At 30.8% G+C, this 22,690-nt stretch overlaps 1 protein-coding gene across 2 annotated transcripts in view; it reads right to left on the bottom strand.

Moving 5' to 3' along the window:
* LOC111703668 (uncharacterized) overlaps nt 1–17,102 on the bottom strand; it is a 29,321-nt gene extending 12,219 nt beyond the window's left edge. For both annotated transcript variants that reach the window (XM_023475686.1, XM_023475687.1), the window contains exons 1-14: nt 17,050–17,102; nt 16,172–16,400; nt 15,408–15,579; nt 13,836–13,930; nt 11,725–11,871; nt 11,018–11,087; nt 9,946–10,038; nt 9,276–9,350; nt 8,199–8,266; nt 5,701–5,794; nt 5,118–5,178; nt 4,565–4,606; nt 3,670–3,723; nt 1,557–1,882 (exon numbers count right to left, since the gene is read on the bottom strand). In XM_023475686.1, the coding sequence (XP_023331454.1) occupies nt 1,557–1,882; nt 3,670–3,723; nt 4,565–4,606; nt 5,118–5,178; nt 5,701–5,794; nt 8,199–8,266; nt 9,276–9,350; nt 9,946–10,038; nt 11,018–11,087; nt 11,725–11,871; nt 13,836–13,930; nt 15,408–15,579; nt 16,172–16,400; nt 17,050–17,086 (1,563 nt within the window). In that variant the 5' untranslated portion in view covers nt 17,087–17,102. The remainder of the gene's footprint in view (nt 1–1,556; nt 1,883–3,669; nt 3,724–4,564; nt 4,607–5,117; nt 5,179–5,700; nt 5,795–8,198; nt 8,267–9,275; nt 9,351–9,945; nt 10,039–11,017; nt 11,088–11,724; nt 11,872–13,835; nt 13,931–15,407; nt 15,580–16,171; nt 16,401–17,049) is intronic.
* Between the last annotated feature and the right edge of the window lie 5,588 nt (nt 17,103–22,690).

Below are 22,690 nucleotides of genomic sequence, written 5' to 3'. Positions count from 1 at the left end.
CGAAAAATGTAACAAAAATTCTACTGTTAACTAAATTGTTGTTTAGGAACAGAGTCTAAAACTAAAGAATGCGCGAATTTTAAGTTCGAGGTTAAAAGTTCTGCAAAATAATGAGTAGCTACTTAAATATTTAACTTTCTCAATTTTAAATTTGAATTTCCCGGGAAAAATTTCACCCAATCAGAGAAAAGGATTTATATGGAGAATATTACGTAACCATCGCTAATCAGCTGTTTTAGTTAACTTTTTAATATTTACGTAACCGAAAACAAAAAATATTTCCAGTTACAACCGTCTTTTGGGTTTACGTACAAACATTAATTAATTTAAAACGTGAAATTTATTAAATCAAGGGTTTTAATTTTAAATATATCGTAATTAGATGAATGCGCGCCGCTTATCGCTGAATGATGATAGACAAATAGGGATTGCGGGATTTCAAGATTTTAACCATGTGTTTAATTTTAACTCGTCGATTTCGGCGAGTTAAATATTTAACCACAGGTTTAAATATTTAACCTCACGGTTAAAGTTCGGGTTTAAATTAAGTCAGAAGTGGCATTTAACCATGAACTTAAAATTTAAGTCAAAACTTTTCTCGTTCTTTAGTTTTAGACTCAGGTCGATAAAATAAAATTAACTGTTCTTGTCTAAAATAAGTGATCTTATTTAGTTTAATAATTCCCTTCATGATTAATTGTTTACAAACATTTTACATAGATTTTCGTGAATTTTCGTTGAATATAGATGACATCTGAAGAATTCAAAGAAATCTTCGAACACAATTATAAAGAATAGAAAATTTAATATAATGATGATAATGAAATAATGAATTCTACTATTAATTTTTTCACAAATTTCTATTGAGAATTATGTTCTTAGTCGGTCTCTCCCTTTAAATTAAAGAAGGGTCTAATTAGTAATTTAGTCGATATTCCCTTAGATTAAGTATTAGAATAAAAAATTGGCCTTTAATATTGGAAATTTTTGTAATTTCCTAAGAAAAAAATGTTCTGCATTTATTTTCTAAACATTAAAATTTAAATTTTAAAGAATCTTTCAACGACGAAGAAAAAACTGAACTTTTTTTCTCAAAGTCTTAATTTCTAATCCACATTTTTAATACGATGACGTACAGGGTGTCCAACGAAACATGATATTAACAAGACGACTTGAAGGTCGTCTTTGATTTTTGATACAATTTTCTAATTTTTTTGTCAACCTAATTTCAGAAGTATTATTCTAGGGATAATAATCAAAAAATACGCCTACTTCTGGCATTTCAAAAATGACATGTTTCTTGGGACACCCTGTAGATCTTAGAATTTTCAAATTATGAATTCTGCAAGATCAAATAGTTATTGGACCGAAAGTTGCAAAGATATAAGGATTAGAAAACTAAAGTTTCAGGCAAATGTTCAGTTCCTGTAAAAATAATAATGATGCAGGAGGGTGGAAAAATATGTGTTAACTTAGATTCTGATTAAGCTAGACCGCTTAAACTATTTTTAATGGTAACTATTCGGTAATCAAACCTATTGTTGGTTTTGACTTACCAGCCAAGGCCAAATAGATTTGAAAGGGCTGTTTGGCCCTTTACTAGCTGCAGTGTCTTGTTTTACACTCATTTTTCCGGTTTTCTTAACTTTTTCATTTTTTGACTTTGAATTCACTTTTTTCTTTTTCCGCGAAGATTTTCCTTTTTTTCCATTTTTTCTCTTCGGGTTTCTCTGGTCTTTGTTAACTTTTGCGTATTTTTGCGGGGTTTTCTTTTTTATCTGCTTTCTTTTTCCCAGTTTTAAAGTTTCATTTTTTATTTTTCTGTTTGGCCTGATTGTTTTGTTGTGAGAGAAGGAAGGATTTGCTTCTCTCCTTCCTATTCCTGCAAGCAGAGAAGTATAGAGACGGGCATCGTGTTCTCCTCTCTTTTCAAAAAGTATTTTTTTGGTTGCTTTTTAAACATTTTAAAAGACCATCGTTTAATTTTCAGTAAAATCCACAAAATCAATTTTCAAAGAGAAAACTGCTACTGTACTGTATTATGTCTATTTAAGACTTTTTACTTTAAAATTGTATAGATATTAGATACTCTCAGAGTTTACTTTTAATAATTTGTGCAAAATTAAACTATGAAATAAGATAAAGGTCTGAAATAAGATAAAGGGCTGAAATAAGATAAAGGGCTGACATAAGATAAAGGGCTGAAATAAGATAAAGGGCTGACATAAGATACAAAGTGATAAATGAATGTTAAATGTTTAATTGTTTATTAACTCGTTTCCATTAAACGTTTACTTGCAGAAAAAATATAAATATTTAATGAACAACCAAAAAAATATGCCCTTCTGTAGAGAGTAGGGTAATTACTATATAATGTATATATAGAACAAACCATACCAAACCACTCTATTCTACTAATCAAGTATTGTCAATATAGATTATATATAAACCCAGGGATACAGGCCGATATACAGGGTTACCCACAAAGGATAAGACTTAAGATTTTAAAAACGTGTCAAAAATTGCTGTAGAAAATGAAATTACTGCTTGTTCGAAAAATGTCCTTAAGTGCAATAATAAGTGCAATTACTTAAATAAAAACTGTTCTGAACAGCTCTGGGAAAGAGAATGTTCTAAATCTAAATTGTGAAAAACTCATATTTTTTTAATCCCTTTATCTCTTCAACTTGATTTTGTAGACCTTTGATATTTCAAACTATAATTTCTGTCAGATTAAATAATCTAAGTTTGAAAAATCATAGGTTTACACTTTTAAGCTGCAAAGATATAGGAATTAGAAAATTTTAAATTGTAACAAAAACTCAATTTACAAATTACTCGTATTCCTAGCTTAAAGGAAACATCCTTATTGCTCATGCGTAATGTAAACACAACTGTTTTGATTGCGATCAATCTAAGAGGAGCCAGATTTACAATTCTACTCTTTAAACCTTTATCTGATTAATAACGTGGAAGATATCGTCGTTTTTCTAGTTTAATATTGTTTTGTTCTGAACAATTTCCTTAATAGTTTCTTCAGCAGAACTAAACAAGGCACTTTATAGAAAATCCACAATGAAAATAATCAATGTTTAAATTTAAACTCATGAATATTACTTGCATTCTTTTGAAACTATGTCTACAGTCTCTGTAAATAAAGGTGAAACTATGGGACACTTCTTTAAAAAAAAGCTCAAATTATTCTTGCACCAATTTCTAAAGTTATCTTTGATATATATTTTCTTTCTTTTTTTATAATTTTTAAATTCATTAGTTTTTTTGTGTAGAAAAATCACTGATCTAAAGGGAAAAAGTTCAAAATGGGTAATCTAAAAATATCCTAAATTAATTCTAAACGTGAAAATCGTATAAATTATAAAAAATGAAAGAAAAAAACGCGAGGTTGAAAGATATTTTTCAAATGAAATAGTTTCACTATAAAGAAGTTTTCAGTCTTGTTATCATTATTCAGGGGCGGATACATGGGGGGGCAGGACCTTTGCACCCCCCCGTGAGATTTCAGAATAGTTTATCAAGCAATATCTTCGTTTGCGGCGCGTCTCTTGGTTCCTAATTCTGGATTTTTTTGGTTCCGAAATAAATCTAGCACCCCCCCCTTACTTAAATCCTGTATCCGCCCCAGTTATTATTAAATACAAAATGTTTAACCTGATTTTTCAAGAGGATCTTTTACAGGTCTGTTAGTGTTTCTTAACCCACATACTAAAATAATTAAAATCTAATTGTTTTACATATACAATAGTTTATAGGTATATAGGTATAGGTATCCTGAGATCAAGCAGTAGTCCGTATATTATGCTATCCTATATACTATCCTATTGTCCGTATATTATGCTATGTCCTAAATGCTTGAGACAAATATATATATAAATATATATGATTTGATTTGAAATTAATTTCTTCATGGATCAGTGGTGGTCCCAACCCACAGAGATCCAGACAGCTAGAAAATACATTCAATAATATTCATTCATACTGGATTGCAAAGATATAGAGGTTGGAAAATCAGAGCTTGTGGCAAAGAGTGAAAACCAATTTCTTTTAAAGATGGGTACGAAGCGCTCTAAAGGTTAAGTAAATAATAGTTAAAGAGTAAAGACCTTAATCAAAGAAATTCTAAAAATATCCAATTTCTTAGAACATAAAATAAAAGAGAAAAGGAAAAAGAAAATGAAAAGAAAATGGAGACAATTTCTCAAAACCCCGCAGGATTAATCTGGGAGCATCACGAACAAATTTGTCTCAAGAAATTGATAACATGAAAGTGTTAAAATCTATTTTTTATACATAAGGTATATAAATAAACCATTTTTTTCTTCAAAGCAGCTTTTAATACGTGTAAACATTTTTTACTCGTAAATTTTGTTGCTTTTCATAAATATTTTATCTTAAAATTTATATATTTTAGAGATTAAAATAAAGTTTTTCAATATTTTTGCTAGATTCTAATATATTTAAATACATTTACCTATCCAAGACAGTTGGAAAAATGGATAATTCTAAGTAGATTACGTAGATTACGTGATATATATAAAAAACTTACAACATTTTTTCCCGTAGAACTTCTGATCATACGAGGCAGTTCCTACAATATAAATATATTTAATAGAAGAAAATATGTAGTTGAAAGATAATTCATAATTTTCTTGATATTTTGATGTTAGAAAACGAAATGTAAGATGTTTGTACAACGTACAATGTTGTACAATTTTGTACAATGTTGTACAATTCTGTACAATGTTGTACAATTTTGTAAAATTTTTACAATATCGTATTATATCGTAACAATTTTTTACAATATTGTATATTTTTTTTTCATCGTTTTCAATGTTTTAAAGTGCAGTTGTACAATGTTAAGCTGATCAATCCTGTACAATCCTATACAATTTTGTATATTTCTTTCACTATTTTTACAATTTTGTACGATGTAGTGTATTTTTAACAGTGTTGTGTAATGTTGTATTAGGTTGTATCTTTTACGTATTTTAGCATTGTTTTATAATGTGTACCCTGTACAACGAACCCTGCAGGCTGCAGTACAGTTTTTATGAGAATATTTAGAATTCTAAATTTTTCAAATAATTTTTCATTCTTACTTCTATATCCTATGCTTCTAGCCTGGAAAGCAAGTTTGGAATTGCTTTTTCCAATCTGGTCCTGGAGCCAAAGTTAATATATATCTTTTATCATATTTCAAAACTTTTATCATTTTTAGAGATCACAACTTCTATCGGCATAGTGTCACCAGGGAGGGAAAGTTAAAAGTGTTTTTCAAAGGGATCGTTCAGAAATTTTAGCAAATTGGTCGGTACCAAAATTGGTAACATTATTTTGATCTAATCACCAACTTCGCATCTTAACTTACTGTCCAAATTAGTTGTGCTATTTTTGTCTAATATAAGGCTGAAGAAATCTCTATATCTTTACAACCCAATGTCGTACACGTTAAGTATTTCAGATCACAAAATCAATGCTTGAAGTATTGAAGGTGAACGCCATAAGGTTGCAAAGATATAAGGATTAGAAAATTTGAGTTTACAACTAATTTTCTTTGTATTATAACTTTTACTAAATTGTGTCAAGCCGAAACATAGAGTTGTAAAAATTTGTGATCAGATTTTTTACTGAATTGTAAAGCCAAAGTTTAATGTCTTCATTAAAGATTATTATGCCCCTCTCCTTGTGAAGCGTATTGTTAAAAATGATCAACCAACGGGCTCTACCAAGATCAAAAACAGTATTCTCAAACTTAGGCGCAGTTTGCCCACAATACCTGAAAAAAAAGAATTTTTAAAAAAGACTCTGAACGTAGTTTCAAGTAATTCTCCAATTTAAAGAGTTTAACATGCATGATTTACAACCAAGGTTGCGCTCCAATGTACGGAAAATGTCATCTCCTTGGATAGATAAATACAAACCTCATATGACGTCACTCTCACCTCTATTATCATTTATCAGTGACGTCATATGAGATTTTTATCTATCTATCTTAGGAGACGACATTTTCCGGCCATTATAGAGCATCGAGAGTAACGAACCTTAACATACAACCTAGTTTACAACGGTACTCTGTAAAACGCAAAAAGAGAAGCAATGGGGAACATATTGTAGTTTTTCTGGAAAAATGTTTTCTTCTGACAATTTCTATTTTTTCTCTACTATCCCGCGTGCAAAAATTACAACAAAAAGATGTGTAAATATCAATTATTAAAACAGCCATCACTTTCAATCGTATAGAGCTGCATACATTAATTCTATATAGTAACCACAGAAGGAAATTAACAAATTACCAAGGATGTATTCAGAATAAGGTTAAAAGGGTACCATTGTGAATCGCACATGCACATTGCACATGAATTAATGAAGATCAGGGAATAGGAATAAAGAAAAGGAAATGGCGCTGGTCTGGCATGAGAAAGCCAGTCGCACTGCTTTGCTGACAAGTTCGGTAAACCTTACACACACTCTTTTGATACAGACACACAACATGACTACAGTCAAAGAAATTGCAGAACAATGTTGTCAGTTATAATTAAGCTTGAATAACGAGTAGCTTATTGTAAACTTTAATCGAATTATATTCTTTGCATGAAAATTTGGCTTACAGTGTTGACTTAAATATGTAAATAATATATTACATGTATATTAAACTTATTTTTAAGTAAACAATTAACAACAAACAAATGTACTCTCCTAGACTGTACAAATACCGAGATTCTTACGTACTGTATATACCTACAGTACAGTACACACCTTCGGTTCGGTAAACTTTACACGCACTCTTTTGGTACAGACACACACACATGACGTTTCCGCTCCCTGGTGAAGATTCACTCAAAATTACAAGTGTATGTAATTTATACTAACACCAATTTCCAGTTTGATGGCTTGCCATTTTAGTTATGTCAATTATAAATCCGTGTGGAACCCTTTTTAAGCCTTGTTGTGTATATGCATGAAGAGCTGGGGAAGGCAGACGGCCAAAAGCCACCGGCCACTATTTCCCCTTCCGTTCCACATATTAGCTTTTTTCTCTTCCGGCAGCCATGAGCCACCACTATTTCCCCTTCCGTACCACCACATTTGACTCTTCCGGGCAAAACTACTTTTTTAAATGGTATATTTAGGGCCTTTAAAGTCTGATTTTAAAAAATCCAGCCGCGTCCTCAAAAAAGCACAACTCAAACCATTTTTCAATTCTACTTAAGATTAATATTTGTGTGTTTAATTCTTAAACTGTTTTACAATGAAATTTTTGACAAATTTGACTGAGTATTGCATCTTGAAATATCACAAAGTCTAATGATTATTCAATTACTGACTCATTATACTAAAGCCATCTTAAAATCACTCATTAACCAACTTTGTGATACTTCAAGGTGCAATACTCAGTCAAATTTGTCAAAAATTTCATTGTAAAACAGTTTAAAAATTAAACACACAAATATTAATTGTCAAAAATTTCATTGTAAAACAGTTTAAGAATTCAACACACATGATATTAATCATAAGTAGAGTTGAAAAAATGGTTTGAGTTGTGCTTTTTTGAGTGACGCGGCTGGATTTTTTAAAATCAGACTTTAAAGGCCCTAAATATACCATTTAAAAAAGTAGTTTTGCCCGGAAGGGGAAATAGTGGTGGCTCATGGCCGCCTGCCTTCCCCCGCTCGCATGAATAGACAGAACTAAATTGACAAACTGACAAACCTGATATTGCTCTAAGTGCACAGTGAGCTAATGTATAAATTGTAAGAATGGGATATTGCTCTAAGTGCACAGTGAGCTAATGTATAAATTGTAAGAATGGGATATTGCTCTAAGTGCACAGTGAGCTAATGTATAAAATGTAAGAATGGGATATTGCTCTAAGTGCACAGTGAGCTAATGTATAAATTGTAAGAATGGGATATTTCAATGCTACACACAAGGATTATTTTTAGCAAGTTAAACCCCCTTATTTCGGTATTTTAATTGCTTTAGGGGACGGATAACCATTTTTGTAAATTAAATAAAAATCCCACCAATATATTTTAGATTGAGCCAGAGATGACTGTTTTGTCAAAATAAAACTTTGTAGAAATAGAACATCAAGATTTTCATTGCATTTAAAACGTATAAAGTTTTCCCTTTTTCCTCAAAATTTTGCGGTTTTTCTTAAATAATTTTAAAAAGTTTACGCTTCAAGTTTCTTTGCATATCCTGTCTGTGATATTAGAAGATGTGGACCCTGCTTGCAGCAATCTCCCTGTTAAATCAAATATTTATTAAAGGGACTGTTTAGTTATTTTACTAATGTTTTAGGTACCAAGTTTTAGTGATGGGCTTTTACTTGGTGCGTTTTAAATCTTTTTGGAGGTTTTTGCATTCTCAAAAGTTACTGTAAAGTTAAAAATCTGAATAGTTTACAAATTCTGCACTCAAAATTTCGAAATAAAAATAGTTTTTTCGGCGACAAAAGTCGGATGGCTGCCAAATAAGCGACAAATCTGTCCACCTATCTTTTACCTCCAAATTTTGAATTCAAAACTTAGAGTGTAAAAATTTTTATTTTTCAACATTCGTCATTGGGTTGCAAAGAGAAATCGAATAAAAAATTGAAGAAACAGAGCAAACTGAGACTGTTGAAATTTTCTTAATTTTCCTACATATCCATTTTTTTCCACAAATAAATTTGCATTTCTTAATTTACATCAGGTTATTTAAAATTTTGCATTTTTTTGCATATTGAAATGGCATGGTAAAGGGCTTTTTCAAAAATGTATATCTGATCACTTTTTGCACATTTTTTCTTTTGCAAACATTTTTACTAGGAAAAAATAGATTTTGCAAAATTTTTTTAACTTTTGCAAATTTCCAATTTTTTGCAGATTCGGAAAGTAGAGCATAAGAGCTTTTCAATAATGTATCATTTATAATTTTTGGAAATCAAACATGGTATTTAGAGGGTGGGGGTGGTGTCAAATTGACCCCCCCCCCCAGCGTATTCTGGTTTTCAAGTACCCAGCAGGGATAGGGTTAAAAAACAAACAAAGCACTGACCACAAACTCTAAATTTAAAATTCTTATAACTTTGCAACGTAATCATTAATATTTCTAATTTTAACAACTAAAACTATAGCAGAGTTTAAAGTTTAAAATGTTAAAGGGTTACGATATCAGATTAAAAATTATCGTTTGTGTTAAGTAATTATAATTCCGTACGGATTTGTAATTCTATTTATTTATTATGCTTTTATTTTGGAATAAAATCCTACCTTTGTAGACCCATCAGGGCATGAGGGTAAATCCCAGTCTTTGAATACAATTTGTCGTCTCCAGTGTTCATACGCCTTATATTAGAAAATATGCCAGAAACAGCTATAATTGGTTAAACTTACATAGAAATGCCAGAAACAGCTGTAATTGGTGAAACTTACATAAATATGCCAGAAACAGCTGAGATTGCTTAAACTTACAAAAATATGCCAAAAACAGCTGTAATTGGCGGAACTTACATAAATATGCCAGACACAGCTAAACTTTCATAGAAATGCCAGAAACAGCGCTGTGATTGGCTAAACTTCATAAATATGCTAGAAACAGCAGTAATTGGTGGAACTTACATAAATATGCCAGACACAGATATAATTAGTTTAAAAATTACATAGAAATGCCAGAAACAGCTGTCATTGGTTTGAATGAAATGAATACATAAATATGTGAGAAACGGCTGAGATTAGGTAAACTTACATAAATATGCCAGAAAAAGCTGAGATTAGGTAAACTTATATAAATATGCCAGAAACAGCTGATATTAAGTAAACTTACATAAATATGCCAGAAACAGCTGAGATTAGGTAAACTTAAATAAATATGCCAGAAATAGCTAAGATTAGGTAAACTTACATAAATATGCGAGAAACAGCTGTGATTAGGTAAACTTACATAAATATGCCAGAAACAGCTGTGATTGGTAGGAAAAACAGAATACTCTGGAGCCTCTTCTCCGCAGTTGTAATCTGTTTCATCTTGCTCAATCTATTTTTGAAAAAAAAATTTCAGTTAAATGGGTTATAGATCTTATTTAACTGATTACATGTTTTATTGAAACCAACAAATTATCTAACCTATCGAACCTGTCGAACCTATCGAACCTATTGAACCTATTGAACCTATCGAACATATTGAACCTACCTAACATATCTAACCTATCTAACCTATCTAACCTTTCGATCCTATCGAACCTATGGAACCTATCGAACCTATCGAACCTATCAAACCTATCGAACCTATCGAACCTATGGAACCTATCGAACCTATGGAACCTATCAACCCTATCGAACCTATGGAACCTATCGAACCTATCTAACCTATGGAACCTATCGAACCTATCGAACCTATGGAACCTATGGAACCTATCGAACCTATCGAACCTATCTAACCTTTCGAACCTATCGAACCTATGGAACCTATCGAACCAATCAAACCTATCAAACCTATCGAACCTATCGAACCTATCAAAACTATCGAACCTATCGAACATATCGAACCTATCGAACCTATTGAACCTATCGAACCTATCGAACCTATCGAACCTATCGAAAGCTCCGTTATTATTGGCTAACGCCAATGTATTCTCATTCCTGTATAAAAACCAATTTTAATTGAATCTTGCAAATCTAAAATTTATTTACGTAGGTCCATATTAACATCAGCTTTTTACATTGAATGTCACCAAAAGATATACATTAACTGGATTTATTGCTGCTCAAAGCGATAAAATATTGACTGCATTTTATGAGGAAACAAAAATGCACGTTTTTTAGGACTGTAAATGTATTGGTGTTCAGCTGTAATTCGGAGGAAAACTTTAACAATAATATCTCTTGCCAAAAATCCTAAACAAATTTTCTTTCTTTTCTAGATTTTTTCCATTGATTTCTGTATCAGTAAAGAAGAATTGAGTCTTTGCCACAAATTGAAATTTTGAATCTATATATTCTATATTTTATCTTACCTCCGCCCCACAATTGAAAAATGTTTGTTTCTCCCCAGCATCATCACTAGTGTTCTGGGACAGCTCAACACTAATCATATCTCATTTGAAGGAAATTAAAGGGAGTGTTCGCGAAAAATCAAAGGATTTAGCACAAATTTTCTTCATATTTTATCAGAAAAAAGGAATTAAGTCTTTTCCACAAATTGAAATTTTCTAATCTATTTATCTGTGCAGCCCAATGTCGAAGAATTTTGTTATTTAAACCATGAATTCTTTAAGATCAAACTAGGTGAAGTACCCGGCGTGGGATTTCAAAAATATAGATAACAAAGATAATAGAGCGATGATCTTTATTATATATATAATCTAAGTTTGAAATATCAAAAGTTTACACCTTCAGGTTGCAAAAATGTGGGATTAGAAAATTAGAGTTTGAGACAAAACTCAGTTCATTTATGTCAAATGTCTTTTAAAAAATATTCAGATATTTGATAATTTTTGCTTCTATGGAAAATAATATGATAATGCCTCTACAAGTACCCCTTTTTAATTTTGTTTAAGAACGCCGAAAACAATGTTTAAAAGTATAAAATGTATTTGTAACACTCTCATCTAAATCATACTATTTCTTCGGCCAGAGTACTGCAAATATAATGCGGTACACGCCAAAAGCTGATAAGTTTGTGAAATAATTTGTTATAAAAAAATGTCAAGTTTTTAATTACCTGAACTGTTTGAAGTTGACCTGCTTAGCTGCCAGCTGGTTAGTGCAGTTCAAGGATCCAGGTATAAATATAAAAGTCAGATTAGGTCCATAACTTAAATATTTCTCCGCCCAGGAATTGTACAAACTTAGGTTGGAAGTACAAAATCTGAAAAAAAAATAATTAAATAAATCTTTTAAAAGTTTATGCTAAAATTATTCAAAATTGAAAGAAAAAATCTTGGAAAAATCGAATAGATAAATCGAATAGATAAATCGAATAGATAAATCGAATAGATAAATCGAATAGATAAATCGAATAGATAAATCGAATAGATAAATCCGCCACAATTTGAAAATGTTTAAAACTGAAACCTCGACTTTCAGAGCAACATTTAAAAGCTAAAATTATTTACAGAAATCGGTTGCGAAGAGCCCACAAAGTTTATTAATTATACAGGGTGTCTCTGAAAAAAAGCGTGTTCATGCTTTTCAGCCTAATAACCATTGTTGTATTGTATTAAAAAGTGCTCCTATAGTAGGTATAAATAGTAGGTATTATACCTAACTTTGAAGGTTAAAATGACATTTTAGAGAAACATGTTTCATTGACCACCGCCCCCCCCCCCCATTTACGGGGATTGTACCGTACCTACTAAACTTGTTTTCTCTAACAAAAAAATGTTTAGTATGTTAAAAAGCATAACTTTTTTCCAGGGACACCTTGTATATATACTTTGCTTGGGTTAATGTTAGTTTGTATCCGTTAAACGTTGAAACGGCTGAATTGATCGGGCCCAAACTTTGTATGGCAACCAACATGACCCCAGGGAACAATTGGAAGCTAGAATTGTTAATAGGAAAGGGGGTGCCGCGAGTAGCGCCTTATAGGCATGGTAAACGTATGAACAGTCAATTTTCATGCTGTAATATTATAGGATTAGTAAGGTAAGTTTCAAACATTTTACAAATTGAAGAATGGGAAAGCTTTTGAAGAAAGGAACTGATTTCTCGCATTAAACTATCGTTTTAATATCCATATATCTTTTAAACCTGATAATTTTAACCATTTGTGTTTTAAAATTTTGACTTTACTGTTCTAACAGAATTTATAGAAAAATTATATATTATATAAATACAGACCTCACTGAAGATTGGTCCATGACAATTTGTCCATGAAACATTGTGTATGAAGATGTATCTGTTGTTTTGATTGAATAATAAATTGAGTATTGTATTATATTATATTTTATATATTATTTATTTCTGTAATACTAATTTTTCTAAATTTATAAACTTAATTCCTAAGCTTAACAAAGTTTAAATAATATTCCCAAGGAAGCATTAAATTTAAAAGTAGAGAAAGAAAAAAATTCAAAGATTTGTAGAAAAATTCAATGACCCCAAAAAAAATCCGCGAACATTTTTTTCTCTTAAATCAAAAAATCAGAAAAACAAAAATGTGCAAATAAATTTTTTCTATCGAAAACTACAATTTTAACAAGATTGAATCACAGAATCTCAGAAAATTTGCAAAATAGTAATTAGTTCTAGCCTAATTTTTACGAAAAAATTGTTTTTCACTGGTTCTTAAGGTTTCAACTAAACAGCGTATATTTAATACTTTAGAATATACTAAGAAGAAAGGAATTTAAATAACTTTTCCTTAAAGATTAGACCAGAACTAAAAATTGCGAATTTTCTCATTACAATATTGCAAATCTTCTGTTATTCTTTGATTCAATTTTTAAAAACTTGTAGATTTCGATAGACATAATTTATTTCCACATTTTTGCTTTTCTGAACTTTTGATTTTGAGAGAAAAAAAGTTCGCGGACTTTCTTTTGGACCATTGGAGTACCAAAAAAAATTACAAATTTTCAAAAAATATTGAAAAAACACCATACAGGAGAGTTGCTCAAAAAAGGTACAATCTTGCACCAGGCGCCGCAAATCACACTTTTTTTAAACTCACCCTGTAGTTACTTACATAGGTAGATAGATAGAGATATAGTTACTTACATAGGTAGATACATAGATAGTTACTTACATAGGTAGATGATAGATAGTTACTTACAAAGGTAGATAGATAGATAGTTACTTACATAGGTAGATAGATAGATAGTTACTTACATAGGTAGATAGATAGTTGGAGGAGGGGCATACCAGGGGTCATAGATAATCAAGGTGTCTTCACAGTTACCACATCTATACTCTCTTACAGTCCACTGTACAGTACATAAATAGATAAATAAATAGATAGATAGACAGATAGATAGATAGATTGATAGATATATAGATATATATATAGATATATAGATAGATAGATAGATAGATAGATAGATAGATAGATAGATAGATAGATAGATAGATAGATAGATAGATAGATATATATATAGATAGATAGATAGATAGATAGATAGATAGATAGATAGATAGATAGATAGATAGATAGATAGATAGATAGATCGATAGATAGATAGATAGATAGATAGATAGATAGATAGATAGATAGATAGATGTGTAACAAATGCCTTACTCCGTAAAGTTCTCTTAAGTCAGCGTCAATCCAGGTATAACCTTCTGTATTCGTCAAGCAAGTATCAATCCAGATACAACACTCTCTGTATTCTCAAGTTGGTATCAATCCTGATACAACTCTCTTTATGCTTAAGTAAGTATCAATCCAGATACAACACTCTCTGTATTCTCCAGTTAGTATCAATCCTGATACAACTCTCTTTATGATAAAGTAAGTATCAATGCAGATACAACACACTCTGTATTCTCAAGTTGGTATCAATCCTGATACAACTCTCTTAATGCTCAAGTAAGTGTCAATCCAGATACAACACACTCTGTATTCTCAAGTTGGTATCAATCCTAGTACAACTCTCTTTTATGCAGTTCAAGTAAGTATCAACCCAGATACAACACTCTCTGTATTCTCAAGTTGGTATCAATCTTGATACAACTCTCTTTATGTTCAAGTAAGTATCAATCCAGATACAACACTCTCTGTATTCTCAAGTTGGTATCAATCCTTATACAACTCTCTTTATGTTTAAGTAAGTATCAATCCAGATACAGCACTCTCTGTATTCTCAAGTAAGTATCAATCTAGACACAACACTCTCTGTACTTCTTAATATTTATCGCACAGATACAGCTCGAGCTTACTATTTGCTTCTCTACACGAGAATTAATACGTTTCTAACGTAATAAAGCAAACTCACTATATTTTGAATTTTATGGTACATGTTAAATTAATGAACGTAATTAAACTAAATCGTAGTACACGTTGAGTACACGTTATAATGATAAGAACCAATAGGTTTTCTCAGAAATTAACGAACGTTCAGGTTTACAAATATGCGGTTAGTACTATAATTATTACAGATAGATAGATAAATATATAGTTCGATAGATAGAAAGAAAGACAGATAGATATATGGATGGATAGATAAATAGATAGTTTAAATTGCACCCCGCGACCTGTGGTTTTCCCGACGCTCTAGCATCCACGTACGTGTGGCGAGCCGACTGGCAAGTACATTTTGGGATAGATAGATAGATATATAGATAAATAGATAGATCGATCGATAGATAGATAGATAGGTAGATAGGTAGATAGATAGATAGATAGATAGATAGTTAGATAGATAGATAGACAAATAGATAGATAGATATATGATTTCCACTTACATCTACATCTTCTGGGTAGAGATATCCGAAGGGTCCAGAGGTTCTCTCCTCTACAGGAGGTTCAGTGGCTGAAACTTGTCTGTTCCTTTGCTGCTTTCTTTTTTTAATCCTCTTTTTCCCCTTCTTCTTCGTAATCTTTCTGGTTTTTGATCTTTTCCCAGCTTTCTTCTTTCTTAATTAAAGTAACTGTTAATTTTGTAATCCATATATCTTTGCAATCCGATGTTTTAGACCTTTGATATTTCAAAATATGAATTCTGTTAAATAGAAAAGATAGTATACAGGTTTGAGATGAGACTAAAAAGACGACTTGAAACTAATAAGACGATTTAACCTTTACTCAGTTCAATAAAAATCGGTACAGTCGTCTCTGAAGTCTCATCCTTGGTTGGTAACCCTGTGAGTTTAAAACATCAATTCTTATTTCAGGTTTGAAAGATTTTGTGGCAAGAACTCAGTTACTATGTTCAGAAAAAAAACATCAACCATTTACCTGCTTTACGGTCTTTAAGTCTAGCTAGTGCTGTACTAGTTATCATCTATCATGATCGAATAGAAGTCTAGCTAGTGCTGTACTAGTTATCATCTATCATGATCGAATAGAAGTCTAGCTAGTGCTGTACTAGTTATCATCTATCATGATCGAATAGAAGTCTAGCTAGTGCTGTACTAGTTATCATCTATCATGATCGAATAGAAGTCTAGCTATTGCTGTACTAGTTATCATCTATCATGATCGAATATTTCGTATTGATGCAACTTACTTAGCAACTGTATTGGGTTTTGTCTCTTGCAGTGATCGTTTCATCTTCTCTACACCTTCGTACTCCTGGATGGTTCTAATCACGCCGCCATCATCATCATCATCATCATCATCATCATAATCGTCATCATAATCATCATTTGTATAATCGTAATCATCATATTGATCATCACTGATCTCCATATCGTTATATGTATTCCTTCCTTCAGCACTCAGCAGACAATTCAATCCTATATTAAAGAGACTGTTACTGCCTCACAGGTCAGATTCACAACTTTACCATTTAAACCTTTATGTAATAACAATGAGAAAGGTTCAACAGTGAGAACCAGAAAACTATAGAATAAAAAGACGATAATGATTAGGTGTATTTGATGTGTGATGTTTTACTATGTAGTAACTTGTTAAATCACTTATCACGCAAAATGGGTCTGTTTACAAGGCACAATAGCTCTGTCTCTTGATTTTTGAACTATAAAAATTCATAAGTTGAGTCTAAAAGTCGTCTTCATATTCCAGAGTTTTTTGCTCTCACTGTACATACTTTCAAAACAAGCTGTGATTTACCTTCCAATTGTTTCAACAAATAAGTTTTCTGTTTTTAGGTAGAAAAAGAGGATTATCTCCATCATTTATATCTCAGACAAATGTTTATAGAAAAGGGGTACTTTTGTGAATCATACATGTCACTTTTTGAATTGACGAATTTTGTAATAAGAGGCCAAATTTAAAGAATTTGAGCCTGGCTCAAATATGGTTGTTTCCACTTAAAATCATATTTAATGTTTCAAGATTTAAACCGGCGCTCAGTTGAAACCGGTTTGGGGGAAATTTGAGACGAGGCTCAAATTCATTAAATTTGGACTCTGGGTTGTTTACCTTGAACAATAACGGCAAATAGCACAATAAACTTCATTTTTTTAACATATATGTNCTAGGTGGGATGGAACAACTGTTAAACTGTTAATTATATTTTGTTAACAAAACACAAAGGAAAAAAGCTAGGAACAAATGAAAGTATTAAAACCTTCAAATTTTTTACATAAATAATTTATTCTTTCTTCTTGCATAATTTGATTTATGGAAGCGCAAGGTGCAGTGTTCAACACAAATATAGTTTTTCAAAATTAATTTTATTTTGATAATTTGTACATAAACTCTGAAAATCATTTGCATTGATGTAAGAGATAATTAGCGTAGGTTTTTCATAATTTCAATCATTCTGATAATTATAATTTTTATAACAAATATTTGTTTGAATTTTGTAAACATCCTTTAGTTCAGACTTAATTTGATTAAATAATATCAAAATATAATAGTCAATAATATACAAGTTTGGTTCCTGGAAGTGAAGCCTTGGAAGAATATCCCATTAAAGAGACTGTAAGCGTAATTTCAGTTGACTCTTCATGCAAAGATAGAATTGCCCGATTTAGAACAGTACCCTTATAAGCTTTGATCAAAAATAAATGAGAAAGCCAACTTTTACCTTAAAAAATACAAAAATAAAGTGCGCGCATTTTAACTTAAGAAAAACTTTTAGGAATTATCATTGAAAAACGGCAAAATGTTTCACATTATTGATCAAATTAAGATTTGAAGGTATGCCGTTGTGAATCAGGTATTGTCATTTTTACAGGGAGGATCACTTAAAATTACGCTTACAGTCCCTTTAAGCCTTCTGACATACATGTAGGTCCAACGTTGTTAATCCAATAATTTTAACAGAAAACCTTTGAATTTTTTAATTTTAGAATGTTCAAAAAATATTTAGACATAAAACCAATATTTATAACTACAAGGATTCCAGAGCGCTTTGCGCCCGTCTTCGATTTGATCTTTTAACGTTACTCTTTCATAGATTTTCTTTCGGGGATTTTTAAAAATCAAATTTTCTTTACGGTATATTTTGTTCAAGTCTAGTTTAACCGTTTTGACGTTTTTCCGTTACAAACAAGCAGACAGACAAGCAAAGTATATATATATATATATATATTATTACTTTGGAAGAGGCTGAAAGCCTAGTAATTAAATATATTAGAAGTGTGGTGAACTATTAATGCGTATATTAATTATCCCCCGTCGTCTCTTCCTAATGGAACCCAGAACCATCATATATAAGTGATTAATTGATTAATTGGTTAATTAATTAAATGATTAATATGTTAATTGATTAATTGGTTAATTGATTAAATGATTTATATGTTAATTGATTAATTGGTTAATTGATTAAATTATTAATATGTTAATTGATTAATTGGTTAATTGATTAATGGGTTAATTGATTAAATGATTTATATCTTAATTGATAAATTGGTTAATTGGTTAATTAATTAATTTGTTAATTTGTTAATTGGTTAATTTATAAATTGGTTAATTTATTAATAGGTTAATTTATTAATTGGTTAATTTATTAATTGGTTAATTTATAAATTGGTTAATTTATTAATTGGTTAATTGATAAATTGGTTCATTTATTAATTGGTTAATTTATTAATTGGCTAATTTATTAATTGGTTAATTTATTAATTGGTTAATTTATTAATTGGTAAATTGATAAATTAGTTCATTTATTAATTGGTTAATTGATTAATTAGTTAATTGATTAATTAGTTAATTGATTAATTAGTTAATTGATTAATTGGTTAATTGATTAACTGTAACTAGGTAACCAGGATAACCAGGTAAATAGTAAACTAGGTCGGTAAATAGTAAACTAGATCGGTAAATCGTAAACTAGGTCAGTAAATAGTAAACTAGGTCGGTAAATATGAGTTTTAGGTCGTCTTTACAGTTTCATCCGTTGTGAGTAACCCTGTATGTAAGAGAACAATGTGTAGGAAGAGGCGAAAGGATGGGTTGAAGGAAGGAGGTGATGAGCGAGATGAGCAAATCTGTTATGTTTTTATCTATTTTCATCTCAAGGGTTAAATAGGTTTTAGAAGTTTTAAAAGAAAGTTTTCGGATTGAGTAGAAAGACATAGTTTGTTCCGTTATAGGTTTAAAACCAGCGTAGCTATGGTCGGTAAACTAAGAAAAATAGGTCGGTTAAAAGTGTAAAAATAGGTCACTATAAGACGGTATTTTAGGCGTAACTAAGTCGGTAAATTGCGTAACTATAGGTTTGTAAAATGGTAAAAAGTATAACCATATTTTAGTAAAGAAGCGTAACTTTAGGTCAATTATCAGCGTAACAGTCGTAACAGTGTTGGTAGATTTCGTAACCATGCGGCTTGGTAACCAGGCCTGTTCAGAAATTTTTACAAATTACCTTTTCATTATTTCAAAATTGGAGTCAAGTTGCATCTGCGTAAAGTTTGTTTTGCGTCATGAAAGGCAAAGAGTACCAAAAAATGAGTGTTATGAGCCTTCAGACCAACGGAAATTTAAGTCATGCATTTGTGTTCCAATCTAAATATACAGAAAATTCAACAAATAGTCCCTGAAAATGTTTCTTCTTTATTATTCATGTTGACAGGCTTTTTCTGAATGAACTGAGCCGGCAAATGTAAAATTTGAAAAACTGTCACACTCTTACTGAATGAGATTATTTCTATTAAGCTGAGAATAAATAAATATCAACAACAATTTTCTGTTTTTAAACAAATATTCAATTATTTCTCAGAAACATCTTTTTTAATTTCCTGTTATTGGCTTAGAAACCTCAATTAGACTTTAAAATCTCAGAAGTTCCGGAATTTTTCAATGGTTTTAAAAAAGTTTCTAAAAATCTTATTAATAAAAAAATGTTAAAAGAATAAAAAACGTTTAATTTAAAAGATTGTTTTTTTTTAATTGGCATTAAAGTGTTATTCTTTCTGAGTAACCCTGTAGTGAATAAAGTACCGATTTTTAGAAAAATTAATGAAAAGATAAATTATTTTTACTTTTTGTTTTTTCCTCAATAATAACATTTTATTTTAAATGCGCCAATGTTTTTAAATCTGGCATCATGGCCCAGAAATTACTTTTTTTTAATCCTTTTGCTACCCATCAATAGCCCTAGCTAGGGTGCCTGAAATTATATCAAAATTGTATTTCAGGTTTTAATAAATTACAGGAAGAAGTAGGTTGAAGGATGAAGTAGGCAAAAGATGATATATTTCTAGGATATATATTTATGATATATATATGATATATTCTGTTATGCATGAATAAATTAGGAAAACACAATGTCTGTATAGTAATCTATTCTTTCAAAACAAACCAACCAAGAAAATGTCCTGAATACAATACAAGTTCCGTAGGATAGGACAGGAGAGAAAAGATGGTTAACATCTTTTGTAATTTAAAATGACCTCTATTTAAAAAGGTGTTTGCCCGATGCACAGCCTTTATCTGATCAATAATGTGAAAGATAAACATGATTTTTTAGAAATGCGCAAGTCAGAAACAAAAATAAAAAGTGCTTAGTTTTCAAAATTACAAACATGGATTTCATTATCTACTTCATACCGGATCAGACAAAGATTCTGGTACCGTTGGGAATGGGACATGCCACTCTAAAAATGGAGTTTTACTCAAACTTCAGTCCCTTTAAAAAGATTACTAGACTCAAACTCTAATGTTCTTATATATCCCTAAATCTTTGCATCCTGAATCATGTGTAAACCCTTGATATTTCAGTTTAATTTTCTATATCTATATATTGATTGTATTGGTGTTTGTTTGTATTAATAAACTACAAAACAGCTGAACCGATCGGGTTCAATTTTTTTGTGTCAACTTGCTCGAAAAAAGTCGACTTTGCTATTTCAGAAAATGCATCAATTTAATAAGAAAAATCATCGAAAGTTTGGTTTATTATTCTTTGTTTTAAAAAGCTACAATTAAAAGATGAAATTATTACTTTAAAAGAGATTCGGAGTGCCCTAAAATCCCGGTTTTGATTAAAAAGGTTACCCTGATTTAGTTTTGGGAATCGAAAGGTGAGCATGGTGGAAAGAGTATAAAAAGTATTTTCTTGTTAGAAAGTTGAAACAACCCTATTGTATAAACAATGTTTTAGGAAATGTAATGTTTTCTGCACAATTTCCTAATTAGCCTTTGGTCATTACTTTTCTCATTAGAAGGGGATGGAAGGGGGGGGGTCTCATAGNCTCATAGCATTTATGTGTTTTGCTTTATTTAGCAAGAATACCAAAATATCAAAAAACAGGAGTTGATCGATTAATTGTACGCTATAGCAGCAAAGGATAAGTTTTTAATACCGTTAAGGTGTTTTTTTCCCTTTGAACTAATTCTTTCTCCTTCTTTCTCTCTCCCTTTCTTCTTCTTTCTCCTGCTTTTTTTTCTTTTTTCTTCTTAATCCCTCTCTTTCTCATTCCTTTTCCTTCTTATACCCTTCTTTTTTCCTCATTTTCCTTTTTTTCTCTCTTTGTCTTCTTCTTTCTCCTTTTTTAAAATTCTTTACTCTTCTTTCTCCTTTTTTAAATTCAAATTTTAATTAATTTTTTCCTTCTTTCTCCTTCTTTCTGACTCGTGTTCTTTTCTCTTCCTTTGTCTCCTTCTTTTACACTCGTTAATTTTCTTTAATCCAACATCTTTCTTCTTCTTTATACTTCTTTCGTTATCTTTCTCTTTTTATCACTTCTTCCTTCTTCTTCTTTTTCCATCTTTCTACTTCTTTCTCCATCTTGCACTTCTTCATTTTATCTTTCTTTTCCTCCATTTCTCTTTTCCTCTATACTTCTTTTGGTGGAGTCTTGAATTTATAGGATAAAGCTGTTTTCTGTCTTCTGTTATTCTTCCCTTAAGTTTCACTCTCATCCTTAAATCTCCAAACGCAATTAGCAATTCACATGTATGTTCGCATACATAGTGCATTGTACCTATTTTTTCTTTCCAAAAATTTCTTCTAAATTTTTTTTCATTTTCCAGTGAATTTGAATGTCGTGTCGGGTATTCAGACTGTTTCACTTTTCGATGTTTTATTTTATATTTTTATTAGAATTTTTCTATTTCTCTTCTTTAAAGGGACTGTTAGCGTAATTTTAGTAACTCTCCATACACAGATAGCCATGTCCGATTTACAACGGTACCCGTGAAATCTTAGTCAGGATCAACTATGAATTATATCAATGTTTATAGATTTGAAAACTGAATATTTTCAATTGTGAGTTCTTATACAAAAGTGACTTGCACATTTCTACCGAAAGAAAAGGTATAGGAACTATCGGAGGTAAAAAGTTTGAAAAACGACAATATCTTCCACATTATTGATCAGTTAAAGGTTTCAGGGGTACTGTTGTAAATCGGGCATTGTCATCTTTGCATGGAGGGTCACAAGAAATTATGCTTTCAGTCCCTTTCAAATTGACAAGGATCAAGCCTATTTGTCTAGAAGATCGATTAGTTTTTTTCTTTTCTTTTCAATCTAACCCAATTATATTGACTAATTTCTTTTTTACTCGGCACTTAAAAATAAACTTTCTAATGTAAATAGTGAAATCGGGGATTTGAATCACAATTTTAGAAAATCTTCTTGGACGTAATACATCTTCTTCCGGCCCCCCCCCTT

Source organism: Eurytemora carolleeae, unplaced genomic scaffold, assembly GCF_000591075.1.
Source record: "Eurytemora carolleeae unplaced genomic scaffold, Eaff_2.0 scaffold525, whole genome shotgun sequence".
Taxonomy (NCBI): domain Eukaryota; kingdom Metazoa; phylum Arthropoda; class Copepoda; order Calanoida; family Temoridae; genus Eurytemora; species Eurytemora carolleeae.
The sequence above is the reverse complement of the archived record's forward strand: the minus strand, read 5'-3'. Positions and strand labels throughout refer to the sequence as shown.